Source organism: Lampetra fluviatilis, chromosome 59 (genome assembly GCF_964198595.1).
Source record: "Lampetra fluviatilis chromosome 59, kcLamFluv1.1, whole genome shotgun sequence".
NCBI classification, from domain to species: Eukaryota; Metazoa; Chordata; class Hyperoartia; order Petromyzontiformes; family Petromyzontidae; genus Lampetra; species Lampetra fluviatilis.
In genome coordinates, this window is record NC_136333.1 from 8,622,620 (window position 1) to 8,649,847 (window position 27,228).

A 27,228-nucleotide genomic window follows, 5' to 3' on the forward strand; every position below is an offset into this window, starting at 1 on the left:
GTGGTGTGTCATGGTGTCGTGGTGACAAGGTGCCGTGGTGTCACGGTGTCGTGGTGACACGGTGTCGTGGTGACATGGTGTGGTGGTGTCATGGTGTCGTGGTGACACGGTGTCGTGGTGTCACGGTGTCGTGGTGTCACGGTGTCGTGGTGACACGATGTGGTGGTGACACGATGTGGTGGTGTCACGGTGTCGTGGTGACACGGTGTCGTGGTGACACGGTGTCGTGGTGACATGGTGTCGTGGTGACACGGTGTGGTGGTGTCATGGTGTCATGTTGACACGGTTTCGTGGTGTCACGGTGTCGTGGTGTCACGGTGTCGTGGTGACGCCGTGTCGTGGTGACGCGGTGTCGTGGTGTCGCGGTGTCGTGGTGACACGGTGTGGTGGTGACACGGTGTCGTGGTGTCACGGTGTCGTGGTGACACGGTGTCGTGGTGACACGGTGTCGTGGTGTCACGGTGTCGTGGTGACACGGTGTGGTGGTGTCATGGTGTGGTGGTGACACGGTATCGTGGTGTCATGGTGTCGTGGTCTTATGGTGTCGTGGTGACACGGTGTGGTGGTGTCATGGTGTCGTGGTGACACGGTGTCGTGGTGTCACGGTGTCGTGGTGTCACGGTGTCGTGGTGTCACGGTGTGGTGGTGACATGGTGTCGTGGTGTCACGGTGTCGTGGTGTCACGGTGTCGTGGTGTCACGGTGTCGTGGTGACATGGTGTCGTGGTGTCACGGTGTCGTGGTGACACGGTGTGGTGGTGACACGGTGTCGTGGTGTCACGGTGTCGTGGTTTCACGGTGTCGTGGTTTCACGGTGTCGTGGTGACACGGTGTCGTGGTGACAAGGTGACACGGTGTCGTGGTGACACAGTGACACGGTGTCGTGGTGTCACGGTGTCGTGGTGACACCGTGTGGTGGAGTCACGGTGTCGTGGTGTCACGGTGTCGTGGTGTCACGGTGTCGTGGTGACACGGTGTCGTGGTGACACGGTGTCGTGGTGTCACGGTGTCGTGGTGTCACGGTGTCGTGGTGACACGGTGTCGTGGTGACACGGTGTCGTGGTGACACGGTGTCGTGGTGACACGGTGTCGTGGTGTCACGGTTTCGTGGTGTCACGGTGTCGTGGTGACACGGTGTGGTGGTGTCACGGTGTCGTGGTGATACGGTGTCGTGGTGACACAGTGACACGGTGTCACGGTGTCGTGGTGACACGGTGTCGTGGTGACACGGTGTCATGGTGTCACGGTGTCGTGGTGACACGGTGTAGTGGTGACACGGTGTCGTGGTGTCACGGTGTCGTGGTGACACGGTGTGGTGGTGTCACGGTGTCATGGTGTCACGGTGTCGTGGTGACACGGTGTCATGGTGTCACGGTGTCGTGGTGACACGGTGTCGGGGTGTCACGGTGTCGTGGTGACACGGTGTCGTGGTGTCACGTTGTCGTGGTGTCACGGTGTCGTGGTGACACGGTGTCGTGGTGTCACGGTGTCGTGGTGACACGGTGTCGTGGTGACACGGTGTCGTGGTGACACAGTGACACGGTGTCGTGGTGTCACGGTGTCGTGGTGTCACGGTGTCGTGCTGACACGGTGTCGTGGTGACACGGTGACACGGTGTCGTGGTGACACAGTGACACGGTGTCGTGGTGGCATTGTGTTGTGGTGACACGGTGTCGTTGTGACACAGTGACACGGTGTCATGGTGTCGTGGTGACACGGTGTCGTGGTGACACGGTGTCATGGTGACACGGTGTCGTGGTGTCACGGTGTCGAGGTGTCACGGTGTCGTGGTGACACGGTGTCGTGGTGACACGGTGTGGTGGAGTCACGGTGTCGTGGTGTCACGGTGTCGTGGTGTCACGGTGTCGTGGTGACACAGTGACACGGTGTCATGGTGTCGTGGTGACACGGTGTCGTGGTGACACGGTGTCGTGGTGTCACGGTGTCGTGGTGTCACGGTGTCGTGGTGTCACGGTGTCGTGGTGACACGGTGTCGTGGTGTCACGGTGTCGTGGTGTCACGGTGTCGTGGTGACACAGTGTCGTGGTGACACAGTGTCGTGGTGACACGGTTTCATGGTGTCACGGTGTGGTGGTGTCACGGTATTGTGGTGACACGGTGTCACGGTGTCGTGGTGACACGGTGTCGTGGTGTCACAGTGTGGTGGTGTTACGGTGTCGTGGTGACACAGTGACACGGTGTCGTGGTGTCACGGTGTGGTGGTGTCGCGGTGTGGTGGCGTCACGGTGTCGTGGTGTCACGGTGTCGTGGTGACACGGTGTCGTGGTGACACGGTGTCGTGGTGTCACGGTGTCGTGGTGTCACGGTGTCGTGGTGACACGGTGTCGTGGTGTCACGGTGTCGTGGTGACACGGTGTCGTGGTGACACGGTGTCGTGGTGTCACGGTGTGGTGGTGTCACGGTATTGTGGTGACACGGTGTCACGGTGTCGTGGTGACATGGTGTCGTGGTGTCACAGTGTGGTGGTGTTACGGTGTCGTGGTGACACAGTGACACGGTGTCGTGGTGTCACGGTGTGGTGGTGTCGCGGTGTGGTGGTGTCACGGTGTCGTGGTGTCGTGGTGTCGCGGTGCCGCAGGGCGCCTCCTCGAGCCTCGTGGTGAAGTTCGCCGACAGCGACCGTGAGCGCAGCGCCCGGCGCCTGCACCAGCAGCTGGGGGCCGCCGGCACGGTGGCCCTGCAGCTCGCCGCCGCCACGGCGCCGCCACCGCCGCCGCCGGGGGCCGTCGCTGCCGCGGCCGTCTTGGCGGCCTACGGGACGGCGGAGGCCTACGGGGCGGCGTTCGCGCACCACGCGGCCGCCGTGAGTCCAGCGGGCGTCGGTGCTGGAATCCCATTGGGACCGGCGGCCCTGTTGTTTCTCTTCTTCCTGATGGCATCTTGTAACTCCTGTGTCACCGAGGGATTTGTGGTCGATGACCTCCATCTCAACGGTTGTACTTCGGTTGGGTGAGTTCTTTGCAGTGTTCTTTCCAACGGGATTTTATTGATTCATCATCCTTCAGCAGCTTTTGTGTAACATTTGAGCGAAGGGGGTTTAGGCCACGGCAACTGGGCCCGCACACTGCCTTGGTGGCGGTGTTGAAGAAGCCGCTGGCATCGCCGGAGTCTTCCAGCTGTTTGTGCACAAGCGCTCGCTCGCCTTCTCCGTCTCCCCACGGTGGCCGCAGCTGGTGCAGCAGCAGCAGCAGGTGGCGGTGATGACGCCCGTGCCAGGCTAGGTGCACCGCTGTTGGTTACGCAGCAGTATAGCCACCGGCGAGTAGTAACGTCGGCCGCGTGATGCCCATGCCAGGCTAGGTGCACCGCGAGTTAACAGCCGCTCTCTCTGTCTCTCCACAGTGGCAGCAGCAGTAGCAGCAGCAGTAGCAGCAGTAGTAGCAGCAGGTAGCACTGATGACGCCTGTGCCAGGCTAGGTGCACCGCGAGTTAACAGCCGCTCTCTCTGTCTCTCCACAGTGGCAGCAGCAGTAGCAGCAGCAGTAGCAGCAGTAGTAGCAGCAGGTAGCACTGATGACGCCTGTGCCAGGCTAGGTGCACCGCGAGTTAACAGCCGCTCTCTCTGTCTCTCCACAGTGGCAGCAGCAGTAGCAGCAGCAGTAGCAGCAGTAGTAGCAGCAGGTAGCACTGATGACGCCTGTGCCAGGCTAGGTGCACCGCGAGTTAACAGCCGCTCTCTCTGTCTCTCCACGGTGGCAGCAGTAACAGCAGCAGCAGCAGTAGTAGCAGCAGCAGTAGCAGCAGTAGCAGCAGTAGTAGCAGCAGGTAGCACTGATGACGCCTGTAACTGGCTAGGTGCACCACGAGTTTACAGCCGCTCTCTCTGTCTCTCTCTATCTCTCTCTCTGTCTCTCTCTGTCTCTCTCTGTCTCTCTCTGTCTCTCTCTGTCGCTCTCTGTCTCTCTCTGTCTCCCTGTCTTTCCGTCTTTCCCTGTATCTCTGTCTCTCTGTCTGTCTCTCCGCGGTGGCCACAGCAGCTGGCTCAGCAGCAGCAGCAGGTGGCGCTGATGACGGCCGTGGCTGCTGCAGGAGGGGGGGGCGGCCCCCCAGCGTTCCTGCATGGGGTCACGACGTTCAACGGCCTCATGGGCTCCCCCCCCCTGAGCCCCCCTTCTGGTGAGTCACCCCCCCACCCTACCCACCCCCACCCTACCTCCCGCCACCACAAGGCTGAGTCGATCTAAGGGAGGCCCGTGACCGGTTCGGATTATCGTCGCCGGTGTTGGTGGCCGTGAGCGGGGATCGAACTCGGGTCTCTGCCGGGTTTGTAGCCCGGCGTGCTAACCGCTGCACCACCGCTCCCCACGCACACGCACACACCACTTACACACCATCACACACCACCACACACCAACACACACCATCACACAATGTCACACACCACCACACACCATCACACACCATCACACACCATCCCACAGCGTCACACTGCCACCTGGCGGTAGGTGTGGAGGTGTAATTTTATCAGGATATTTGTACTGAGTAATCCTGTGGGCGATGAAGCTCATTTTCGCACACGTCCACCGGCACCAGACTCACGACCCCAGCTCCCTCGTGCACATGACGCTCGGCTGTGTCCCTCTACCGTAATAATAAACAGCTCTCACGATGTTCAAACAACACACACCGATCGCTGCAAGGCATCGTCAAGTCTGGTGAGTATTGTGGTGGTGGTGGTGATGCTGATGGCAGAGGTGTGGACTCGAGTCATGTGACTTGGACTCGAGTCAGACTCGAGTCATGAATTTGATGACTTGCGACTCGACTTGGACTTGCATAACAATGACTTTGTCCCACCTATGAGATGTGGACTCGAGTCATGTGACTTGGACTCGAGTCAGACTCGAGTCATGAATTTGATGACTTGCGACTCGACTTGGACTTGCATAACAATGACTTTGTCCCACCTCTGGCTGATGGTAGTGGCGGTGATACTGGTGGTGATGATTGTGGTGGTGACGCTGGAGCGGTAGGTCGCGTAGCGGTTAGCAAACTGATGCTGTAGGAGTGTAGGTGATGGTGGTGATGACCTTGCCTGTCCATGCGTCACCTTGACTCCCCCCCCCCCCCTGTGTCCCCTTGACTCCCCCCCCTGTGTCCCCTTGACCCCCCACCCCGTGTCTCCACAGCCATCCTCTGCCCCTGTCCCCTGGGTCGGGTGTCCCCCCCCGGGGCCCTGCCACTCGCCGTGGGGGGGTTTGGGCTGGCCCCGCCCCTCGTCCCGCACCCTCCCGGAGACTTCAGCAGCTTCGCCTACACAGCAGGTGCTGAGAGACACGGGGACACATGGGGGAGACACGGGGAGACATGGGGGAGACACGGGGAGACATGGGGAGACACGGGGAGACATGGGGGAGACACGGGGAGACATGGGGGAGACACGGGGAGACATGCGGGAGACACGGGGACACATGGGGGAGACACGGGGAGACATGGGGGAGACACGGGGAGACATGGGGGAGACACGGGGACACATGGGGGAGACACGGGGAGACATGGGGGAGACACGGGGAGACATGGGGGAGACACGGGGATACATGGGGAGACACGGGGAGACATGGGGGAGACACGGGGAGACATGGGGGAGACACGGGGACACATGGGGAGACACGGGGAGACATGGGGGAGACACGGGGATACATGGGGGAGACACGGGGAGACATGCGGGAGACACGGGGACACATGGGGGAGACACGGGGAGACATGGGGGAGACACGGGGAGACGTGGGGGAGACACGGGGATACATGGGGGAGACACGGGGAGGGGGCGGAGACACGGGGAGACATGGGGGAGACACGGGGCGGGAGAGAGACACGGGGCGGGAGAGAGACACGGGGCGGGAGAGAGACACGGGTGGTGGAGAGACACGGGCAGACGGAGACACGGGGTGGGAGAGAGACACGGGGCGGGAGAGAGACACGGGTGGTGGAGAGACATGGGCAGACGGAGACACGGGGTGGGAGAGAGACACGGGGTGGGAGAGAGACACGGAGCGGGAGAGAGACACGGGGCGGGAGAGAGACACGGGCAGACGGAGACACGGGGTGGGAGAGAGACAGGGGGCGGGAGAGAGACACGGGGCGGGAGAGAGACACGGGGCGGGAGAGAGACACGGGTGGTGGAGAGACACGGGCAGACGGAGACACGGGGCGGGAGAGAGACTCGGGCAGACGGAGACACGGGGCGGGAGAGAGACACGGGGCGGGAGAGAGACACGGGGCGGGAGAGAGACACGGGGCGGGAGAGAGACACGGGGCGGGAGAGAGACACGGGTCGGGAGAGAGACACGGGGCGGGAGAGAGACACGGTGTGGGAGAGAGACACGGGGCGAGAGAGAGACACGGGGCGGGAGAGAGACACGGGGCGGGAGAGAGACACGGGGCGGGAGAGAGACACGGGGCGGGAGAGAGACACGGGGCGGGAGAGAGACACGGGGCGGGAGAGAGACACGGGGCGGGAGAGAGACACGGGGCGGGAGAGAGACACGGGGCGGGAGAGAGACACGGGGCGGGAGAGAGACACGGGGCGGGAGAGAGACACGGGGCGGGAGAGAGACACGGGGCGGGAGAGAGACACGGGGCGGGAGAGAGACACGGGGCGGGAGAGAGACACGGGGCGGGAGAGAGACACGGGGCGGGAGAGAGACACGGGTGGTGGTGACTCTCTGTGCCCTCTCTCTGCAGCTGTGAGCCCCATGGTCTCAGACTCTCTCCAGCAGGCCTACAGCGGGGTGCAACACTACACCGGTAACTCACCACTCACTACTCACCACTCACTACTCACTATTCACCACTCACCACTCACTCACCACTCACTCACCACTCACACCACTCACTCACCACTCACTACTCACCACTCACTATTCACCACTCACTATTCACCACTCACCACTCACTACTCACCACTCTCACCACTCACTACTCACCACTCACCACTCACTACTCACTCACCATTTACTACTCACTCACCATTTACTACTCACCACTCTCACCACTCACTCACCATTTACTACTCACCACTCTCACCACTCACTCACCATTTACTACTCACCACTCACTGCCCACCACTCACTACCCACCACTCACTACTCACCACTCACTACTCACTCACCATTTACTACTCACTCACCATTTACTACTCACTACTTCCTACTCACCACTCACCTTTCACTACTCACTACCCACCACTCACTACTCACCACTCACTACTCACTACCCACCACTCACTACTCACCACTCACTACTCACCACTCGCCACCACTCACTCACCACTCACTCACCACTCACTCACCATTTACTACTCACTACTCACCACTCACTACTCACCACTCACTCACCACTTACTACTCATCACTCACTACTCATCACTCACTACTCACAACCCACCACTCACTACTCACCATTCACTACTCACCACTCACTCACCACTCACTACCCACCACTCACTACTCACCACTCACTCACCACTCACCACTCACTACTCACCACTCACTACTCACCATTTACTACTCACCACTCACTACTCACCATTTACTACTCGCAACGCCCACTCACTCGCCACTCATCACTGTCACACTACAGCGTGACACACACACGGTAGTGTCACGCTGCCGCCTGACGATAGGCGGCGCTATGATGCAGAGTGAGTGACCACGTGATGATTGTGGTCGTGGTGATGGTTGGTGGTGGTGGTGATGAGTGTGGTGGTAGTGGTTGTGATGATGATTGTGGTGGTGGTTGTGATGATGAGTGTGGTGGTGGTGATGAGTGTGGTAGTAGTGGTTGTGATGATGATTGTGGTGGTGGTGGTGATGATGAGTGTGGTGGTGATAATGGTGGTGGTTGTGGTGATGAGTGTAGTGGTGATGATGAGTGTGGTGGTGGTGATGATGAGTGTGGTGGTGGTGGTGATGAGTGTGGTAGTAGTGGTTGTGATGATGATTGTGGTGGTGGTTGTGATGATGAGTGTGGTGGTGGTGATGATGAGTGTGGTGGTAATGAGTGTGGTGGTGGTGGTGATGAGTGTGGTAGTAGTGGTTGTGATGATGATTGTGGTGGTGGTTGTGATGATGAGTGTGGTGATGATAATGGTGGGGGTTGTGGTGATGAGTGTGGGGGTGGTGGTGATGAGTGTGGTAGTAGTGGTTGTGATGATGATTGTGGTGGTGGTTGTGATGATGAGTGTGGTGGTGATAATGGTGGTGGTTGTGGTGATGAGTGTGGTGGTGGTGGTGATGAGTGTGGTAGTAGTGGTTGTGATGATGATTGTGGTGGTGGTTGTGATGATGAGTGTGGTGGTGATAATGGTGGTGGTTGTGGTGATGAGTGTGGTGGTGGTGGTGATGAGTGTGGTAGTAGTGGTTGTGATGATGATTGTGGTGGTGGTTGTGATGATGAGTGTGGTGGTGATTGTGGTGGTGGTGGTGATGAGTGTGGTAGTAGTGGTTGTGATGATGATTGTGGTGGTGGTTGTGATGATGAGTGTGGTGGTGATAATGGTGGTGGTTGTGGTGATGAGTGTAGTGGTGATGATGAGTGTGGTGGTGGTGATGATGAGTGTGGTGGTGGTGGTGGTGATGAGTGCGGTAGTAGTGGTTGTGATGATGATTGTGGTGGTGGTTGTGATGATGAGTGTGGTGGTGATAATGGTGGTGGTTGTGGTGATGAGTGTGGTGGTGGTGATGATGCGTGCGGCAAGACAACCCCTTACCTCCTCGTTTGTGCCGGATGGTAACGCTGTGGTGAGCAGTGCCATGGGGGGTGGGGGGGGCAATTTCGATGTATCCATGCCGTTCATGGGGTTTGTAGCAACAACAAGGGCCAAAGGGGGCTTTGGACGGGTGCAAGGGGCTGATAACCCCTCCGGCTTCAATGAATTACCACTAAACCATGGAAAAACTATCCCACTAAGCTTGTGCCGAAGGCCCTGGGGTTAACAGGCATCTATGACGTTTCCTAGCCAAACCCCATTTGGCAGAACCAGGAGATTGAATCCTTACCCTCGGGGTTCCTCCAGAAACAGCAAAAAGCCACTGCGGGTGGCCACGTGGAATGTCCCATCGCTGCCTGCGGACAAAAGAGGCTGCCACTTGTCTGTCGGAGCTGGACCGGTACCGCATGAATTTCTGTGGTATTCAGGAGATACGGTGGACCGGCTCCTGCTCCTGCCACCATGAGGGGTGGACAGTCTTTTACTCGGGGCAGGAGACTGCCAAACAACAGGGAGTGGCTCTTCTTCTGAACAAAAGAATGAAGGTGGTGTGGGAGCATGGCGGTGAGGTGTGGGAAGCTGTAAACCCCAGGCTACTTTGGACTCGCCTTCCCAGCAACCAGAGGCGAGGAGTAGTGGTCGTGGTTTCTTATGCCCCACCGAAGAGGAACATCAGTGGAGGGATGCAGGCAAGGTCGGTAAGTCAGATGCCTTCTATGACCTTCTGTCACAGGTGCTAGCAAAAGTGCCCCCTCGGGATAGAGTCATCCTGTTGGGTGACTTTAATGTCCGAGTTGGTCATGATGCTGGCACCTGGTTTAGAGTGATTGGAAGGCATGGGACAGATCAGCTCAATAACAATGGTAGGTGGCTGCTAGACTTTTGTGCAGCCCATGGGCTTGGAATTACCAACATGCTGTTCCGGCATTGGTACATCCACACAACATCATGGTCCAAGCAAGAACATCTGCTGGTCTATAGAGTAACTCAACAGTGCATGCGGGCCCATGTCCTTGACACCAGGACCTACCGTGGAGCTGATCTGGCCACTGACCATCGACTTGTCATCTGTAAGATGTGCCTGTCATTCTTCCACTCCAGTGGTGGGTGTACACCCAGGACCCCATTCAAACCTATAGTGGCCTGGTCTCAGCTAGCTGATAAAAGTTTCAAGCGAGAATTTCATCATCGCTTGCAGCTGGGGTTAGCATCGTCTCCTCCTGATATCGAGGGGAAATAGGCGAGGTTTAGGACTGTGGCTCATGCACCTGCAATGGCTGCATGGGTTACATGGTCCAGACCTCGCCAGAGACCCTGGCTAACAGAGGAGGTGTTCAGGCTGGTTGAGAAAAAGGGACAGGCCCACTCTCATCGTTGACAGCATCCCACGTCAGAAAATGAGGAGGCTTACCGCAGCCTTCGCTCATTCGAACAATAACTACATATATGATTGATTGATTTCGTCAAGGCCTATGATACCATCAGTAGGCCTGGGCTATGGTTTCTTCTTTGTGTTTTCGGAGTCCCTGACTCTCTGCTCACAATCATTGAGGACCTTCATGATGGTGGCCAGGAGTCGGAGCCATTCCCTGTTCACCTTGAGGTGCGACAGGGATGTCCTCTGGCTCCCACATTATTTAACATCTATTTTGACCACGTAGTTTGTGAAGCCTTCGATGGCTGTATTGGAGGAAGCTCCATCTGGCACAGATATAATGGGAGGCTGATTGATGCCCCTTATGTATGCTGATGATCTGGTAATTGCTGCTCACTCTGAGGAGGAGTTGGAGGCACTGCTGCTGAACCTGGAGCATGCAACTAATTGGTGGGGCCTTACAATCAGCCCCACCAAAACTAAGCACCTGCCTTGGTGTTTTGTACCATCAGACACTCCACCCCCACAACTCCCAATTTCTGATGGGGCAGTTGTGGAGAGTGGAGAGTTTTCCATACCTGGGCAGTCTGCTCATGACCGGCTCCGGTTTGACAGCAGAGGTCTCACTCCAAATCAGTCAAGCAACATTATATTTTCATCGTTTGCATAATGCTGTGTGGAAACTATCTGGTCTGCCGCTCCGCATGAAGCTTCAGGTCTTCTCGGCCACAGTCATGCCCTCCCTTCTCTACTCTTGCGAAACGTGGACCCCCCTAATGGAACATCTTCGCCGGTTCGAAACATTTAGGCTGGCCTGCCTATGATCCACCCTGGGTTTAACCAGGCTGGATTGTGTGAGGAGCTCACAAATCTTGAAAGATCTGGGCAAAGTCCCATCGGTGAGCTCCTCCGGCAGGCAAGGCTGCGTTAGCTGCATCATGTAGCCCGTATGCCCACCACAAGCCTAAACAGCTTTTGTTCGGCCTGATAGAGGGGGCTACACGGGCATGGCACTGGCTAGAGAATAGATGGGATTATGTCGTGCAAGAGGATGTAGAACTAAGAGAACTTACCGATGACTGGTACCAGCGGTGTCAAGATCGTCCTCTATGGAGGAGGCTCGTCAAGGACGCTACTTGGCAGTTGGAGGCAATCGCACTCCAAAAACAACGGAGGGCAGAGGAACAACGCTCACAACAAGTGGAGCACCGGGCGGCTAAAACAGAGCAAGTTGGCACAATAGGGGGTACAGGTGGTGCATTGGCCATTCATCTTAAGTCAGTCGACCCATGGCACCTGGGTCTGCCCCGTGACCTGTCAGCGGGCGTTCGACACTTCACCTGGCCTCAACGTGCACATAGCTTGGCACAAGCGCTGTGGCGTCACCGCCACTTAGTGGCGAATGGCGGTTGTTGTTGCTGGTGATGATGAGTGTGGTGATCATTGTGGTGATCATTGTGGTGATCATTGTGGTGATCATTGTGGTGGTAGTGGTGGTTATGATCATGGCGATCCGAGTTCGATTCCCACTCACGACCACCACCAAACACCGGTGACGATTATAATCGTCGGCAATTTTTTAGACGTCGTCTGCTTCATAGGTGAAATGTGCTGTTTATTATTACCGGTCCTGGATCTCCACCTAGGTCGACTCAGCCTCACACGAGCACGTGGTGTGGTGTGCAGTAAAGCATCAGCATGGTGGAGACAAGGTGGCTGGACGTGGTGCTGGCCTTCGTAGGTGCTGCTCCTCTCGAACAGCACTTGGCCCCAACAGTCTGATGAGGCTATACGGGTGACATTTACCTTTGTGTGTGTGCACGTGTGTGCAGCCACGTACCCGACCGCGTTCCAGGCTTTCACTCAGACGACAGCTGCGCTGCAGCAGCAGCAGCTGCAACAGCAGCGAGAAGGTGAGGGGGGACATGACTTTTGTGCCCTGATGTATGTTGGACTTCTTTCGCACCGTACGTAGCCTGCTGTGCTAATTGGAGGTGATGGTGATGCATGCATGTATGTTGAACTTCTTTCGCACCGCACGTAGCCTGCCGCGCTCATCGGAGGACAACAAACTAAACACTAAAAGCAGTTCCAAAGCAACGAGTTTGTCACTCGATGTAATCTAAAAGTGGCATAACTCGAGTGGCCTGCTGCTACCGAAGGGAAGAGCGAAGCAGACGGCCACAGAAACGATGCGCCGACCACCGCCCTTGTTCGATGGCCACCCAAAAGCCGCTGCTGCTGGCGCTGGCGAGAACGACCCGAGTTTGTGTGATGGTGGTCTCCTCCAATGAGCGCCAACAGCGGGCGAAACCGGCCCCTTCCAGCCGATCACGGTGATGATAATGCCCCTGTCTCGGAGGGTTCTACCGGTAGTTTTGTTGATCTGGTGGTCTGGACAAGGCTGAGGGAGAGCTTTTGGTAAAACGTGCATTCCTGCACGTACGCAAACAGGTGCATACACGCATACAAATACAAAGGTCCCCCGTGTAGCCTGAACAGACTGTTGGGGCAAGTTCCGTGAGCGAGTAGCACTAAAAAGGCCGGCATGGTACGGGAGGGGGTAGAGGGGCAGAACCACCACGCCCGGCCGTCTTTGTCTCCCCAAAATGGCGATGTTGACTACACACTGCACCAGGTGTGTAGTGGACAGAGGGGAGGCCCGGGACCGGTTTAGATAATTGGTGTTGGCTTTGAGTGGGAATTGAACTCGGGTCGCCGTTTTGGCTGCACCACCGCTCCGCCCAGCACGTGCTGAATCCCACCTCACACCTCTTCCCTGTCCCCCCCACTCTCCCTCCCACCCCCTCTCTCCCTCCCTCACTTTTTCCTCCCTCTCTCTCCCCCCTTTCTCTCCCCCCCTGCCCTCTCCCACCACCCTCCCCACTCTCTCACCCCTCCCTCTCCCCCCTTTCCTCTCCCCATCCCCTCTCCCGCCGCCTCTCTTTCCCCCACCCCCCCCCCATTTTTACCCCCCCCCCCATCCCACCACTCTCTCCCCCCACCCCCACTCCCCTCCCCCTCTGTCTCCCCCCACCCCGTCCCTCTCTCTCCCCCCACCCCCTCCCTTCCTATCTTCCCTCTCCCTCTCCCCCTCTTTCCCCTCCCCCCCTCCCCCTCTCCGCTCCCCCCCAGGCCCCGAGGGCTGTAACCTCTTCATCTACCACCTCCCGCAAGAGCTGGGTGACATGGAGCTCATGAGGACGTTCTCCCCCTTCGGCAGCGTCATCTCCTCCAAGGTCTTCCTCGACCGTGCCACCAATCAGAGCAAGTGCTTCGGTAACTCCACCAATCGACTCGCTCCCCTCACAGACCCCCCCCCCCCCACCATCTCGACCCCCCCACCAATCAGAGCACGTGCTTCGGCAAGTCCACCAAGAGAACTCTAACTATAAACAATGTTGTATTTTACTTTGACCAGGTGAGGCCCACAGAACGACTGTGGGCTTTCAGAAGGGGCCGTTACAAATGATGGCTCAAAGAAGTAGCTTCTCGTCGTTTTCACCATCGTCGTGTGGAGATTTAGATCAGCAAAATGCTCCAAACGTGTGATCTCAATTGTAATGTCAAGGGGGAAACTGAATGAGAGACAAAGACACGTGACCACGGGGAGATGGACATGCACACTCATGCAAATAAACTAAACTAAAACTATCTTTTATTTCACCAGGCAAGCTCCACTGAGCTGCTACGTTGCTCTTTATCACAGTGCCCCGGCCATCACAGATGGCAGCGCAACGCGTGGCTTCTCATCACCACGTGGCTTCTAATCATCACGTGGCTTCTCATCACCACGTGGCTTCTCATCACGTGGCTTCTAATCATCACGTGGCTTCTCATCACCACGTGGCTTCTCATCACCACGTGGCTTCTCATCACCACGTGGCTTCTCATCACCACGTGGCTTCTCATCACCACGTGGCTTCTCATCATCACGTGGCTTCTCATCACCACATGGCTTCTCATCATCACGTGGCTTCTCATCACCACGTGGCTTCTCATCACCACGTGGCTTCTAATCATCACGTGGCTTCTAATCATCACGTGGCTTCTCATCACCACGTGGCTTCTCATCACCACGTGGCTTCTCATCACCACGTGGCTTCTCATCACCACGTGGCTTCTCATCACCACGTGGCTTCTCATCATCACGTGGCTTCTCATCACCACGTGGCTTCTCATCATCACGTGGCTTCTCATCACCACGTGGCTTCTCATCACCACGTGGCTTCTCATCACCACGTGGCTTCTCATCATCACGTGGCTTCTCATCATCACGTGGCTTCTCATTACCACGTGGCTTCTCATTACCACGTGGCTTCTCATTACCACGTGGCTTCTCATCACCACGTGGCTTCTCATCATCAAGTGGCTTCTCATCACCACGTGGCTTCTCATCATCACGTGGCTTCTCATCACCACGTGGCTTCTCATCATCACGTGGCTTCTCATCATCACGTGGCTTCTCATCACCACGTGGCTTCTCATCACCACGTGGCTTCTCATCACCACGTGGACATATAAAGCAGCAGCAACATACTCTTGAACGCGTGATGTTCATTCTAAATGTAGAGGGGAAAACCGGAGGACCCGGAGAAAAATCCACGCGACCACGGGTAGAGAGAGAGAGAGACACGCAAACTCCAAATCAACAGCAGCAGCAGCAGGCATCGTCAGGGTCGGGATCGAACCCACGACCTCCTGCATCTCACAGACCCCTGTCCCACCCCTCCCCATGCACACACCCCCCCCCCCCCCCCCGTGAACAATACGTTAATACCTCAGTGGGCTTTACCTGGTAAGATAAAAACATTATCTAGTTTTACTTGTATATGTTTAAGTTATATTTTTAATCTTTCCTACACTTTACACTGCTATCCTGTTTGTTGTATGGTGTTGTTGTTGTTGTTGTGACCCCGTGCCCCCACTGGATATCTGTGAAAAAGAGCTTCATAGCTCATCGGATTCCTCCGGTATGAATAAATATTCTGATTCTGTTAGTCTCTGCTACTCGCTCAACAGCACTTGCCCCCACAGCCTATTAACGGTTACCTGGGGGACCTTTGTCTTTGATGGGTGTAGGGTTCGTGAGCTTCGACAACTCTGGGAGTGCTCAGGCGGCCATCCAGGCCATGAATGGCTTCCAGATCGGCATGAAGAGGCTGAAGGTGCAGCTGAAGAGGTCCAGAGACTCGAACCGCCCTTACTAAGAGTGGGGAGCTCTCGCCCCCCCACCCAACTCAGCCACACACACAGAGGTAACAACACACAGCGTACACACACAATCCACACACACACTCCACACACAGCATACACACACAACGTACACACACACAGCGTACACACACAGCATACACACAGCATACACACACACAGAGGTAACAACACAGCGTACGCACACACTCGACACACACCTTACACACACACTGTACACACACTGTACACACACAGCATACACACAGCATACACACACACAATGTACACACACACAACGTACACACACACAATGTACACACACACAGGTAACAACACACAGCATACACACACACACAGCATTGGGTGTTGGCCGTGAGTTCGGAATCGAACCCGGGTCGCCGGGTTTATAGCGCAGCACGCTAACCGCTACACTACCGCTCCCCACACAACAACAACAACCGCCATTCGCCACCAAGTTACGGTGACGTCACCAAGGCGCTTGTGCCAGGCTCGGTGCACTCCGAGGCTATGTGAAGCATCGAAGGCTCTCTGCTGACAGGAGGTCACCGGACAGACCCAGGTGCCATGGGTTGACTGACTGAAATGACTGGCCGATGCACCAGCTGTACCCCCTTGTGTGCCAATTTGCTGTGTTGTGATGATTCTCTGATCTGGTCCTGGGCCTCCCCTAGGTTGACTTGGCCTCAAACGACTACCTGGTGTGGTGTGTAAACATTGCCACTGGGGAGACAATGGCGGCCGGGCGTGGTGCTGGCTACCCACCCCCTCGTGTGCCGTGCCGCCCTTCATAGGTGCTCGCTAACGGCACTTGCCCCAACAATCTGTTAAGGCTATACAGGGGATCTTTGTCTTTATTGTTGTTATTAGTGGTCCTGTGGTGTTGGTATGAGCGGTAGTAGTAGTGATATTGTCTCTATTGTAATGTTTCCGTGTGTGTGTGTGCGTACGTATGTATGTGTTTTTGACAGGAAGACAAAATGAGTGCGCATCAACACTCATCACTCTCACTCGCATCAAGATCACACACACACCATCACACTCTCACACAAACACACACCATCACACTCACACACACACCAGCACACTCTCAAACACACAAACACACACCATCACACTCACACACACACCATCACACTCTCACACACACACCATTACGCTCTCACACACACACACCATCACACTCACACACACACCATCACACTCTCACACACACACACCATCACGCTCTCACACACACACACATACCATAACACTCTCACACACACCATCACACTCTCAAACACACAAACACACACCATCACACACACACCATCACACTCTCACAAACACACACACCATCACGCTCTCACACACACACAATCACACTCTCACAGACACACCATCACACTCTCACACACACACCATCACGCTCTCACACACACACCATCACGCTTTCACACACACACCATCACACTCTCACACACACACCATCACACTCTCACACACACACACCATCACGCTCTCACACACACACCGTCACACTCTCACACACACACCATCACACTCTCACACACACACACCATCACACTCTCACACACACACACACCATAACACTCACAAACACACCATCACACTCTCAAACACACAAACACACACCATCACACACACACCATCACACTCTCACAAACACACACACCATCACACTCACACACACACCATCACACTCTCACACAAACACACACCATCACACTCACACACACACCAGCACACTCTCAAACACACAAACACACACCATCACACTCACACACACACCATCACACTCTCACACACACACACCATTACGCTCTCACACACACACACACCATCACACTCACACACACACCATCACACTCTCACACACACACACCATCACGCTCTCACACACACACACATACCATAACACTCTCACACACACCATCACACTCTCAAACACACAAACACACACCATCACACTCTCACAAACACACACACCATCACGCTCTCACACACACACCATCACGCTCTCACACACACACCATCACGCTCTCACACACACACCATCACACTCTCACACACACACACACACCATCACGCTCTCACACACACACACCATCACGCTCTCACACACACACCGTCACACTCTCACACACACACCATCACACTCTCACACACACACACACCATCACACTCTCACACACACACACACCATAACACTCACACACACACCATCACACTCTCAAACACACAAACACACACCATCACACACACATCATTACACTCTCACAAACACGCACACCATCACACTCACACACACACCATCACACTCTCAAACACACACCATCACACTCACACACACACCAGCACACTCTCAAACACACAAACACACACCATCACACTCACACACACACACCATCACACTCTCACACACACACACCATCACGCTCTCACACACACACACACCATCACGCTCTCACACACACACCATCACACTCTCACACACACACACCATCACGCTCTCACACACACACACACACACCATAACACTCTCACACACACCATCACACTCTCAAACACACACCATCACACACACACCATCACTCTCACAAACGCACACACACCATCACACTCTCACACACACACCATCACACTCTCACACACACACACCATACCACTCACACACACACCATCACACTCTCAAACACACAAACACACACCATCACACACACACCATCACACTCTCACAAACACACACCATCACACCATCACACACACCATCACACTCTCACACAAACACACACCATCACACTCACACACACACCAGCACACTCTCAAACACACAAACACACACCATCACACTCACACACACACCATCACACTCTCACACACACACACCATTACGCTCTCACACACACACACACACACCATCACACTCACACACACACCATCACACTCTCACACACACACACCATCACGCTCTCACACACACACACACATACCATAACACTCTCACACACACCATCACACTCTCAAACACACAAACACACACCATCACACTCTCACAAACACACACACCATCACGCTCTCACACACACACCATCACGCTCTCACACACACACCATCACGCTCTCACACACACACACCATCACACTCTCACACACACACACACACACCATCACGCTCTCACACACACACACCATCACGCTCTCACACACACACCGTCACACTCTCACACACACACCATCACACTCTCACACACACACACACCATCACACTCTCACACACACACACACCATAACACTCACACACACACCATCACACTCTCAAACACACAAACACACACCATCACACACACATCATTACACTCTCACAAACACGCACACCATCACACTCACACACACACCATCACACTCTCAAACACACACCATCACACTCACACACACACCAGCACACTCTCAAACACACAAACACACACCATCACACTCACACACACACACCATCACACTCTCACACACACACACCATCACGCTCTCACACACACACACACCATCACGCTCTCACACACACACCATCACACTCTCACACACACACACCATCACGCTCTCACACACACACACACACACCATAACACTCTCACACACACCATCACACTCTCGAACACACACCATCACACACACACCATCACTCTCACAAACGCACACACACCATCACACTCTCACACACACACCATCACACTCTCACACACACACACCATACCACTCACACACACACCATCACACTCTCAAACACACAAACACACACCATCACACACACACCATCACACTCTCACAAACACACACCATCACACCATCACACTCTCACAAACACATACACCATCACACTCTCACACACACACCATCACACTCTTACAAACACACACACCATCACACTCACACACACACCATCATCCTCTCACAAACACACACCATCACACTCTCACAAACACACACACCATCACACCATCACACACACACCATCACACTCTCACAAACACACACACCATCACACTCACACACACACACACACCATTACACTCTCACAAACACACACACCATCACACCATCACACATACCATCACACTCTCACAAACACACACACCATCACACTCTCACACACACACCATCACACTCTCACACACACCATCACAGACACACACACCATCACGCTCTCACACACACACCATTACACTCTCACACAAACACCATTACACTCTCACACAGACACCATCACACTCTCACTCACACACACACCATCACACTCACACACACACACACACCATCACACTCACACACACCATCACACACACACCATCACACTCTCACACACACACACACCATCACACACACACACACCATCACACTCTCACACACCGTCACAGTCTGGCACACACACACCAAAGACAAAGATACCTCGGAAAGCCTTTAACAGACTTGTGGCAAGTGCTGTTAGTGAGCACGTTTGAAGGCCGGCACAGCACACGAGGGGGTGGGTGACCAACACCACGCCCGACCGCCTTTGTCTCCCCATTGGCGACGTTTACATACCCGCACTAGGTCCTCATTTGAGGCTGAGTCGACCTACGGGAGGCCCAGGACCGGTTTAAATAATCGTCACTGGTGTTGGCCATGAGCGGGAATCAAACCCAGAACTCGGGTCGCCGGTTTCGTAGGGCAACGCTCTAACTGCTGCGCGATCGCAACCCATAACAACACACACCATCACTCTCTCCCACACACAATAACACTCTTACACACTACACAGTGACCCATAGAGACACATAGAAACACATAGAGACACATAGAGACCCATAGAGACCCATAGAGACCCATAGAGACCCATAGAGACCCATAGAGACACATAGAGACACATAGAGACCCATAGAGACCCATAGAGACCCATAGAGACACATAGAGACCCATAGAGACAAAGAGACCCATAGAGACCCATAGAGACCCATAGAGACCCATAGAGACCCATAGAGACCCATAGAGACCCATAGAGACCCATAGAGACAACACACATGTACTCACAATGGGGACTATGCACACTCTACGTGGGTGTATACATCTGTACACACACAACCGTCTAACGCAACAGTTGACAGGCCGTCGAGCTCGTGGCGCCCAGCGGTGGCGAAGACGGCGGCCTTGGCGGTGACGAACGGCAGCTCGGCGAGGGCATCATCTACTTGCAGCGACAGCCCGAGCTCTCGCGCAGGGCCCCCCTCTTATCCTCCCGGCGTGGCCTCACCACGCCCTCACCACGCCTCACCACGCCCTCACCACGCCCTCACCACGTGGCCTCGCTCCGCCCTCGCCACGCCCTCACCACGCCTCACCACGCCCTCACCACGTGGCCTCGCTCCGCCCTCACCACGCCCTCACCACGCCCTCACCACGCCCTCACCACGCCCTCACCACGCCCTCACCACGCCCTCACCACGCCTCACCACGCCCTCACCACGCCTCACAACGCCCTCACCACGCCTCACCACGCCCTCACCACGCCTCACCACGCCCTCACCACGCCTCACCACGCCTCACCACGCCCTCACCACGCCTCACCACGCCCTCACCACGCCTCACCACGCCCTCACCACGCCCTCAACACGCCCTCACCACGCCTCACCACGCCCTCACCATGCCCTCAACACGCCCTCACCACGCCCTCAACACGCCCTCACCACGCCTCACCACGCCCTCACCATGCCCTCACCACGCCCTCACCACGCCTCACCACGCCTCACCACGCCCTCACCACGCCCTCAACACGCCCTCACCATGCCCTCAACACGCCCTCACCACGCCTCACCACGCCCTCACCACGCCCTCACCATGCCCTCACCACGCCCTCACCATGCCCTCACCACGCCCTCACCATGCCCTCACCACACCCCCACCACGCCTCACCACGCCCTCACCACGCCCTCACCACGCCTCACCACGCCCTCACCACGCCTCACCACGCCCTCACCACGCCCTCACCACGCCCTCACCACGCCCTCACCATGCCCTCACCACGCCCTCACCACGCCTCACCACGCCCTCACCACGCCCTCACCACGCCCTCACCACGCCCTCACCACGCCTCACCACGCCCTCACCACGCCTTCACCACGCCCTCACCACGCCCTCACCACGCCCTCACCACGCCTCACCACGCCCTCACCACGCCCTCACCACGCCCTCACCACGCCTCACCACGCTCTCACCACGCCTCACAACGCCCTCACCACGCCTCACCACGCCCTCACCACGCCTCACCACGCCCTCACCACGCCCTCAACACGCCCTCACCATGCCCTCACCACGCCCTCACCACGCCTCACCACGCCCTCACCACGCCTCACCACGCCCTCACCACGCCTCACCACGCCCTCACCACGCCTCACCACGCCCTCACCACGCCTCACCACGCCCTCACCACGCCTCACCACGCCCTCACCACGCCCTCAACACGCCCTCACCACGCCTCACCACGCCCTCACCATGCCCTCAACACGCCCTCACCATGCCCTCAACACGCCCTCACCACGCCTCACCACGCCCTCACCACGCCCTCACCACGCCCTCACCACGCCTCACCACGCCCTCACCACGCCCTCAACACGCCCTCAACACGCCCTCACCATGCCCTCAACACGCCCTCACCACGCCTCACCACGCCCTCACCATGCCCTCACCACGCCCTCACCATGCCCTCACCACACCCTCACCACGCCTCACCACGCCCTCACCACGCCCTCACCACGCCTCACCACGCCCTCACCACGCCCTCACCACGCCCTCACCACGCCTCACCACGCCCTCACCACGCCCTCACCACGCCCTCACCACGCCTCACCACGCCCTCACCACGCCTTCACCACGCCCTCACCACGTGGCCTCGCTCCGCCCTCACCACGCCCTCACCACGCCTCACCACGCCCTCACCACGCCTCACCACGCCCTCACCACGCCTCACCACGCCCTCACCACGCCTCACCACGCCCTCACCACGCCCTCAACACGCCCTCACCACGCCTCACCACGCCCTCACCATGCCCTCAACACGCCCTCACCATGCCCTCAACACGCCCTCACCACGCCTCACCACGCCCTCACCATGCCCTCACCACGCCCTCACCACGCCTCACCACGCCCTCACCACGCCCTCAACACGCCCTCACCATGCCCTCAACACGCCCTCACCACGCCTCACCACGCCCTCACCATGCCCTCACCACGCCCTCACCATGCCCTCACCACACCCTCACCACGCCTCACCACGCCCTCACCACGCCCTCACCACGCCTCACCACGCCCTCACCACGCCTCACCACGCCCTCACCACGCCCTCACCACGCCCTCACCACGCCTCACCACGCCCTCACCACGCCCTCACCACGCCCTCACCACGCCTCACCACGCCTTCACCACGCCTTCACCACGCCCTCACCACGTGGCCTCGCTCCGCCCTCACCACGCCCGGCCCTGCCCTCACCACGCCCTCACCACGCCCTCACCACGCCCTCACCACGCCCTCACCACGCCCTCACCACGCCTCACCACGCCCTCACCACGCCCTCACCACGCCCTCACCACGTGGCCTCGCTCCGCCCTCACCACGCCTCGCCCTGCCCTCACCACGCCCTCACCACGCCCTCACCACGCCCTCACCACGTGGCCTCGCTCCGCCCTCACCACACCTCGCCCTGCCCTCACCACGCCCTCACCACGCCCTCACCACGCCCTCACCACGTGGCCTCGCTCCGCCCTCACCACGCCTCGCCACGCCCTCACCACGCCCTCACCACGCCCTCACCACGCCCTCACCACGTGGCCTCGCTCCGCCCTCACCATGCCTCGCCCTGCCCTCACCACGCCCTCACCACGTGGCCTCGCTCCGCCCTCACCACGCCTTGCTCCGCCCTCACCATGTCTTCACCACGCCCTCAACACGCCCTCACCATGCCCTCACCACGCCCTCACCACGCCCTCACCACGCCTCACCACGCCCTCACCACGCCCTCACCACGCCCTCACCACGCCTCACCACGCCCTCACCACGCCCTCACCACGTGGCCTCGCTCTGCCCTCACCACGCCCCGCCCTGCCCTCACCACGCCCTCACCGCGCCCTCACCACGCCCTCACCACGCCTCACCATGCGGCCTCGCTCCGCCCTCACCACGCCTCGCTCCGCCCTCACCATGCCCTCACCATGCCCTCACCACGCCCTCACCATGCCCTCACCACGCCCTCACCACGCCCTCAACACGCCTCGCTTCTGGAACCTACTAGCAGGTTCCCGGGGCTTCCAGGTGGCCCCCTCCATGAACTTTGCCGCGATGTTTTACCCCCCCCCCCCCCCCCCCCGTGTGTGTATACTACGGTGTCGCCTCTTGCCGTGCGCACTGCCGTGTCTTGTAGTTACAGTTTGTAGACAGCAGCCAGCGCTATTGCACTACACACAAATACACAAAGCAGCAGCAGCACGACCTCCACACTGGGACATCGATCTCCTGCAAAACAACAACATTGATGCTGACGTCAGAAGCAATATATAAATCAGCAGTATTGGTTCAATGCAAGCAAACCTGTGGACCGGTTTCGACTTCCGGTGTCTCATCAGCAGCAGCAGCAGAGTCAGGCTTTGCTTGAACCAATGCGGTGAACTGCCCAGATGTTTATAGGCAAGGACCGGTATTGACGTGCAGTGCCTCATCATCAGCAGCAGCAGCACACTTGGGACATGGATCTCCTACACAACAACGACATTGCTGAAGCCACCACCTCGTGCAACGGGAGTGGTCGGACCGATGGGAAGGGCCGGCGTGGCGATTGGAAGCTGGCGGGGAGAGGGTCTGCCATCGTCGCATCCAAACATTGCGATCACGTCGCCGCTCCCATCTGGCAATTTGTTTTCTCTCTGAACTCAACCGGGCTGAGAGACCTCATCAACAACAACATCATCAACAATACCAATTTCAGAATGTGCAATATGCTGGGGGAGAAATCCGATGAGCTATGAAGCTCTTTTTCACAGATGGTGCAGTAGGAGGTCACGGGGTCAGACCGTCACAACAACAAACTATAAAAACGTGATCGGAGTGCAAAGTACAGGAAAGGCAAACAAATCACCGAAAAGGATAGAAATCCAACTAAACCACCCCCCATCCTACCAGGCGAGAGCACCCGCGGGCCTATGACGTTATTCTTTTCATAAGCGACCTGGCCATGATGTCGATTCTAAATGTGGAAGGGGTCAACTGGAGGACCTGGAGGAAAATCCACGCAACTCCAAATATACTCAAACTGCTTTTTCAGGTAAGGCCCCACTGAGCTATATTTTGGCCGTCACAAACGAGAGCTCAAACAAGTGGGCTGGTCATCACGTGCGAATTTATAGCGGCACAATCATCTCACCTCGGCGCACGTTTCTACAATAATAATTAGCCGGCGCCACGTGACTCGCGTGTCTGTTGGGTGGTGGAGGGCCTCGCGACATTTTGGGCGCCCTAAACAAAACTAAAAGAAGAACCATCGGCGGTGGTGGTGAGTGGCAGGACCGCCAAGTCCATCGGCTAGCTTGCACGGGCTGCCCCGGGGGCACAAGTGGCTACATTCGGCCCTGGGGGCACCCAGCCCCCCTGGGGTTTGGCCCTCAGGGCACCCATCACTGGACTTTGGTTCCCAGGCCTTGTGAATCTTGAGGGCTCGGGGAGGGGGGGGGGGCAAGGGGATTCAATGGGACTCGTGACTACATCCACACAAAGGAAAAGATCCCCCGGGTAGCCTCTGAACAAGCTGTTGGGCAAGTGCTGTTAATGGGGCAGTAGCAGCAGCACCTATGAAGGCCGGTACTGGTGTGGCTCCAACACAACTACTGCTCGGCCGCCTTTGTCTCCCTAGTGCTGATGTTGATTGCACACCGCACCATCGTACATTTGTTATGCTAAGTCGACCTGGGGGAAGGGAGGAAGGCTGTGAGTGGGATTCGGGGTCACCAGGGTTGTGGTGTGGCCCGGCAATAACTTCCCGGCCGCCTTTGTCTCCCCAGTGCTGATGCCGTTTTTTTTGTTTTATACAGCACCGGGTACTTTTAAGGCTGGGTCGACCTAAGGGAGGGAGGCCCCATAACCACGAAGCACATTGGCCGATTGGTGCCACTGAGTGAGAGAGAACGCGCGATATCTACACCGCGTTATATTTATTGAGAAGCTAATTTATGGTTTATCAAAGGGGGGTGTGAATTCAAGGACCAAAATGTAACTTTTACAAAGTGTGCTAATGGTGCGATTTTCATGACTGACGAGGATGCTGATGATTTGAGAATTAGTTGTTATTCAGGTGCTGATATGGCGGTGATGGTGATAGTGGTGGTGATGGTGAGTGGTGGTTGATGATAGCGGTGGTGATAGTGGTGGTGATGGTGAGAGTGGTGGTGATGGTGAGGGTGGTAGTGATAATAGCGGAGATGATTGTGGTGGTGATGATGGAAGTGATCGTGATGGCGTGGAGATGACGTGATGTGGTGATAGTGGTGATGATGATGTGATATGGTGGTGATGATGACATGGCGGTGATGATATGGTGGTGATGACGTGATGATAATGACGTATTTTGGTGGTGACGATGATGACAAACGGATGAAGTACAGAGATGAATATTAATGATGATAGAGAACGATAGCAAATTAATGACGATCGTGGTGATGATTAATGAATTAAACACAACTCGGAAAATTATTATAACTTAATAATTATCATGAATATTTCTATAGTTACATCTGAAGGTTGAGTGAGAGTGACCGTTCATGACTTTGTGGTGGTGGTGATTTTGTATTAAGCTGTATCTTGAGATAAGATGAATAAATACAATGTCAGCTTTGTAATATCGTGGCAATGTTGTTACATGTGTATTCACAAAGCCCGAGTCTGTAATGGAGTCTGGATCTCTGTGTGAGCCTTTGGATCTGTGTGAGTCGATGAGAGTATGGGTCTCTGTGTAAGTCTACGGATCTTTGTGTGAGTCTATGGGAGTGTTTTGATCTCTGAGTATGTGAGTATGGGTCTCTGTGTGAGTCTTGAAATCTGAGTTTATGGGAGTTTCTATGAGTATTAGTCTCTGTGTGAGTCTATGGGTCTCTGTGAGTCTGTGTGTGAGTATAGATCTCTGTGTAATAAAAGACTTCGTCAGGCACTGCTGATCTCCGTTGGTCTTTTATTTAGTTTCTTTCTCCGCACCCCGCTGGTCCTGACAGCGGACCAGTGTCTCCTCGCGCGCGCTCACGCGCGCCCCTCCAATAGCTCCTCCACTCCCTCACTCCGCACACCGCTGGCTGACGGCGTGATTCTCTGTGCGAGTCTACGGGAGTCTATGTGAGTATGTGTGAGTATATGGGTCACTGTGAGTTTATGCGAGTTTATGTCAGTATAAGTCTGTGAATATGTGTGTGAGTATGGGTCTCTGTGTGAGTCTGTGCGTAAGTCTATGGGTCTCTCTGTGAGTCTATGCGAGTTTATGAGTATGAATCTCTCCGTAAATCTATGTGCGAGTCTGTGGGTCTCTGCGTGAGTCTATGTTGTGAGTCTGTGTGAGTCTGTGGAATTTTATGTGAGGGTGGGTCTCTATGTGAGTCTTTAGGTCTCTGAGTATGCAAGTGTGGGTATCTGTGTGGGTATCTGAGTCTGGGCCTGTGTGGGTCTATGGCCCTATAGTGTAGCGATTGGCGCACTGCATAACGAACCCGGCGACCCGGGTTCGATTCGCGCTCACGGTCAACACCAGTGACGATTATTTGCATCGGTCCTGGGCCTCCCCTAGGTCGGCTCAGCCTCAAATGCGTACCTGGTGTGGTGTGTAAACATCGCCACTGGGGAAACAAAGGCGG

At 56.3% G+C, this 27,228-nt stretch overlaps 1 protein-coding gene across 6 annotated transcripts in view; it reads left to right on the forward strand.

Moving 5' to 3' along the window:
- LOC144950879 (CUGBP Elav-like family member 3-A) overlaps nt 1–20,533 on the forward strand; it is a 42,828-nt gene extending 22,295 nt beyond the window's left edge. For 2 of the 6 annotated variants that reach the window (XM_078881041.1, XM_078881046.1), the window contains 8 exons: nt 2,599–2,823; nt 3,995–4,136; nt 5,150–5,284; nt 6,705–6,767; nt 11,938–12,018; nt 13,241–13,384; nt 15,188–15,363; nt 20,117–20,457. In XM_078881041.1, the coding sequence (XP_078737167.1) occupies nt 2,599–2,823; nt 3,995–4,136; nt 5,150–5,284; nt 6,705–6,767; nt 11,938–12,018; nt 13,241–13,384; nt 15,188–15,315 (918 nt within the window). In that variant the 3' untranslated portion in view covers nt 15,316–15,363; nt 20,117–20,457. Of the gene's footprint in view, nt 1–2,598; nt 2,824–3,994; nt 4,137–5,149; nt 5,285–6,704; nt 6,768–11,937; nt 12,019–13,240; nt 13,385–15,187; nt 15,364–16,290; nt 16,677–20,116 lie in introns of those variants that run through there. The other 4 variants (XM_078881045.1, XM_078881042.1, XM_078881043.1 and 1 more) reach the window with 4 other exon arrangements.
- The last annotated feature ends 6,695 nt before the right edge of the window (nt 20,534–27,228 follow it).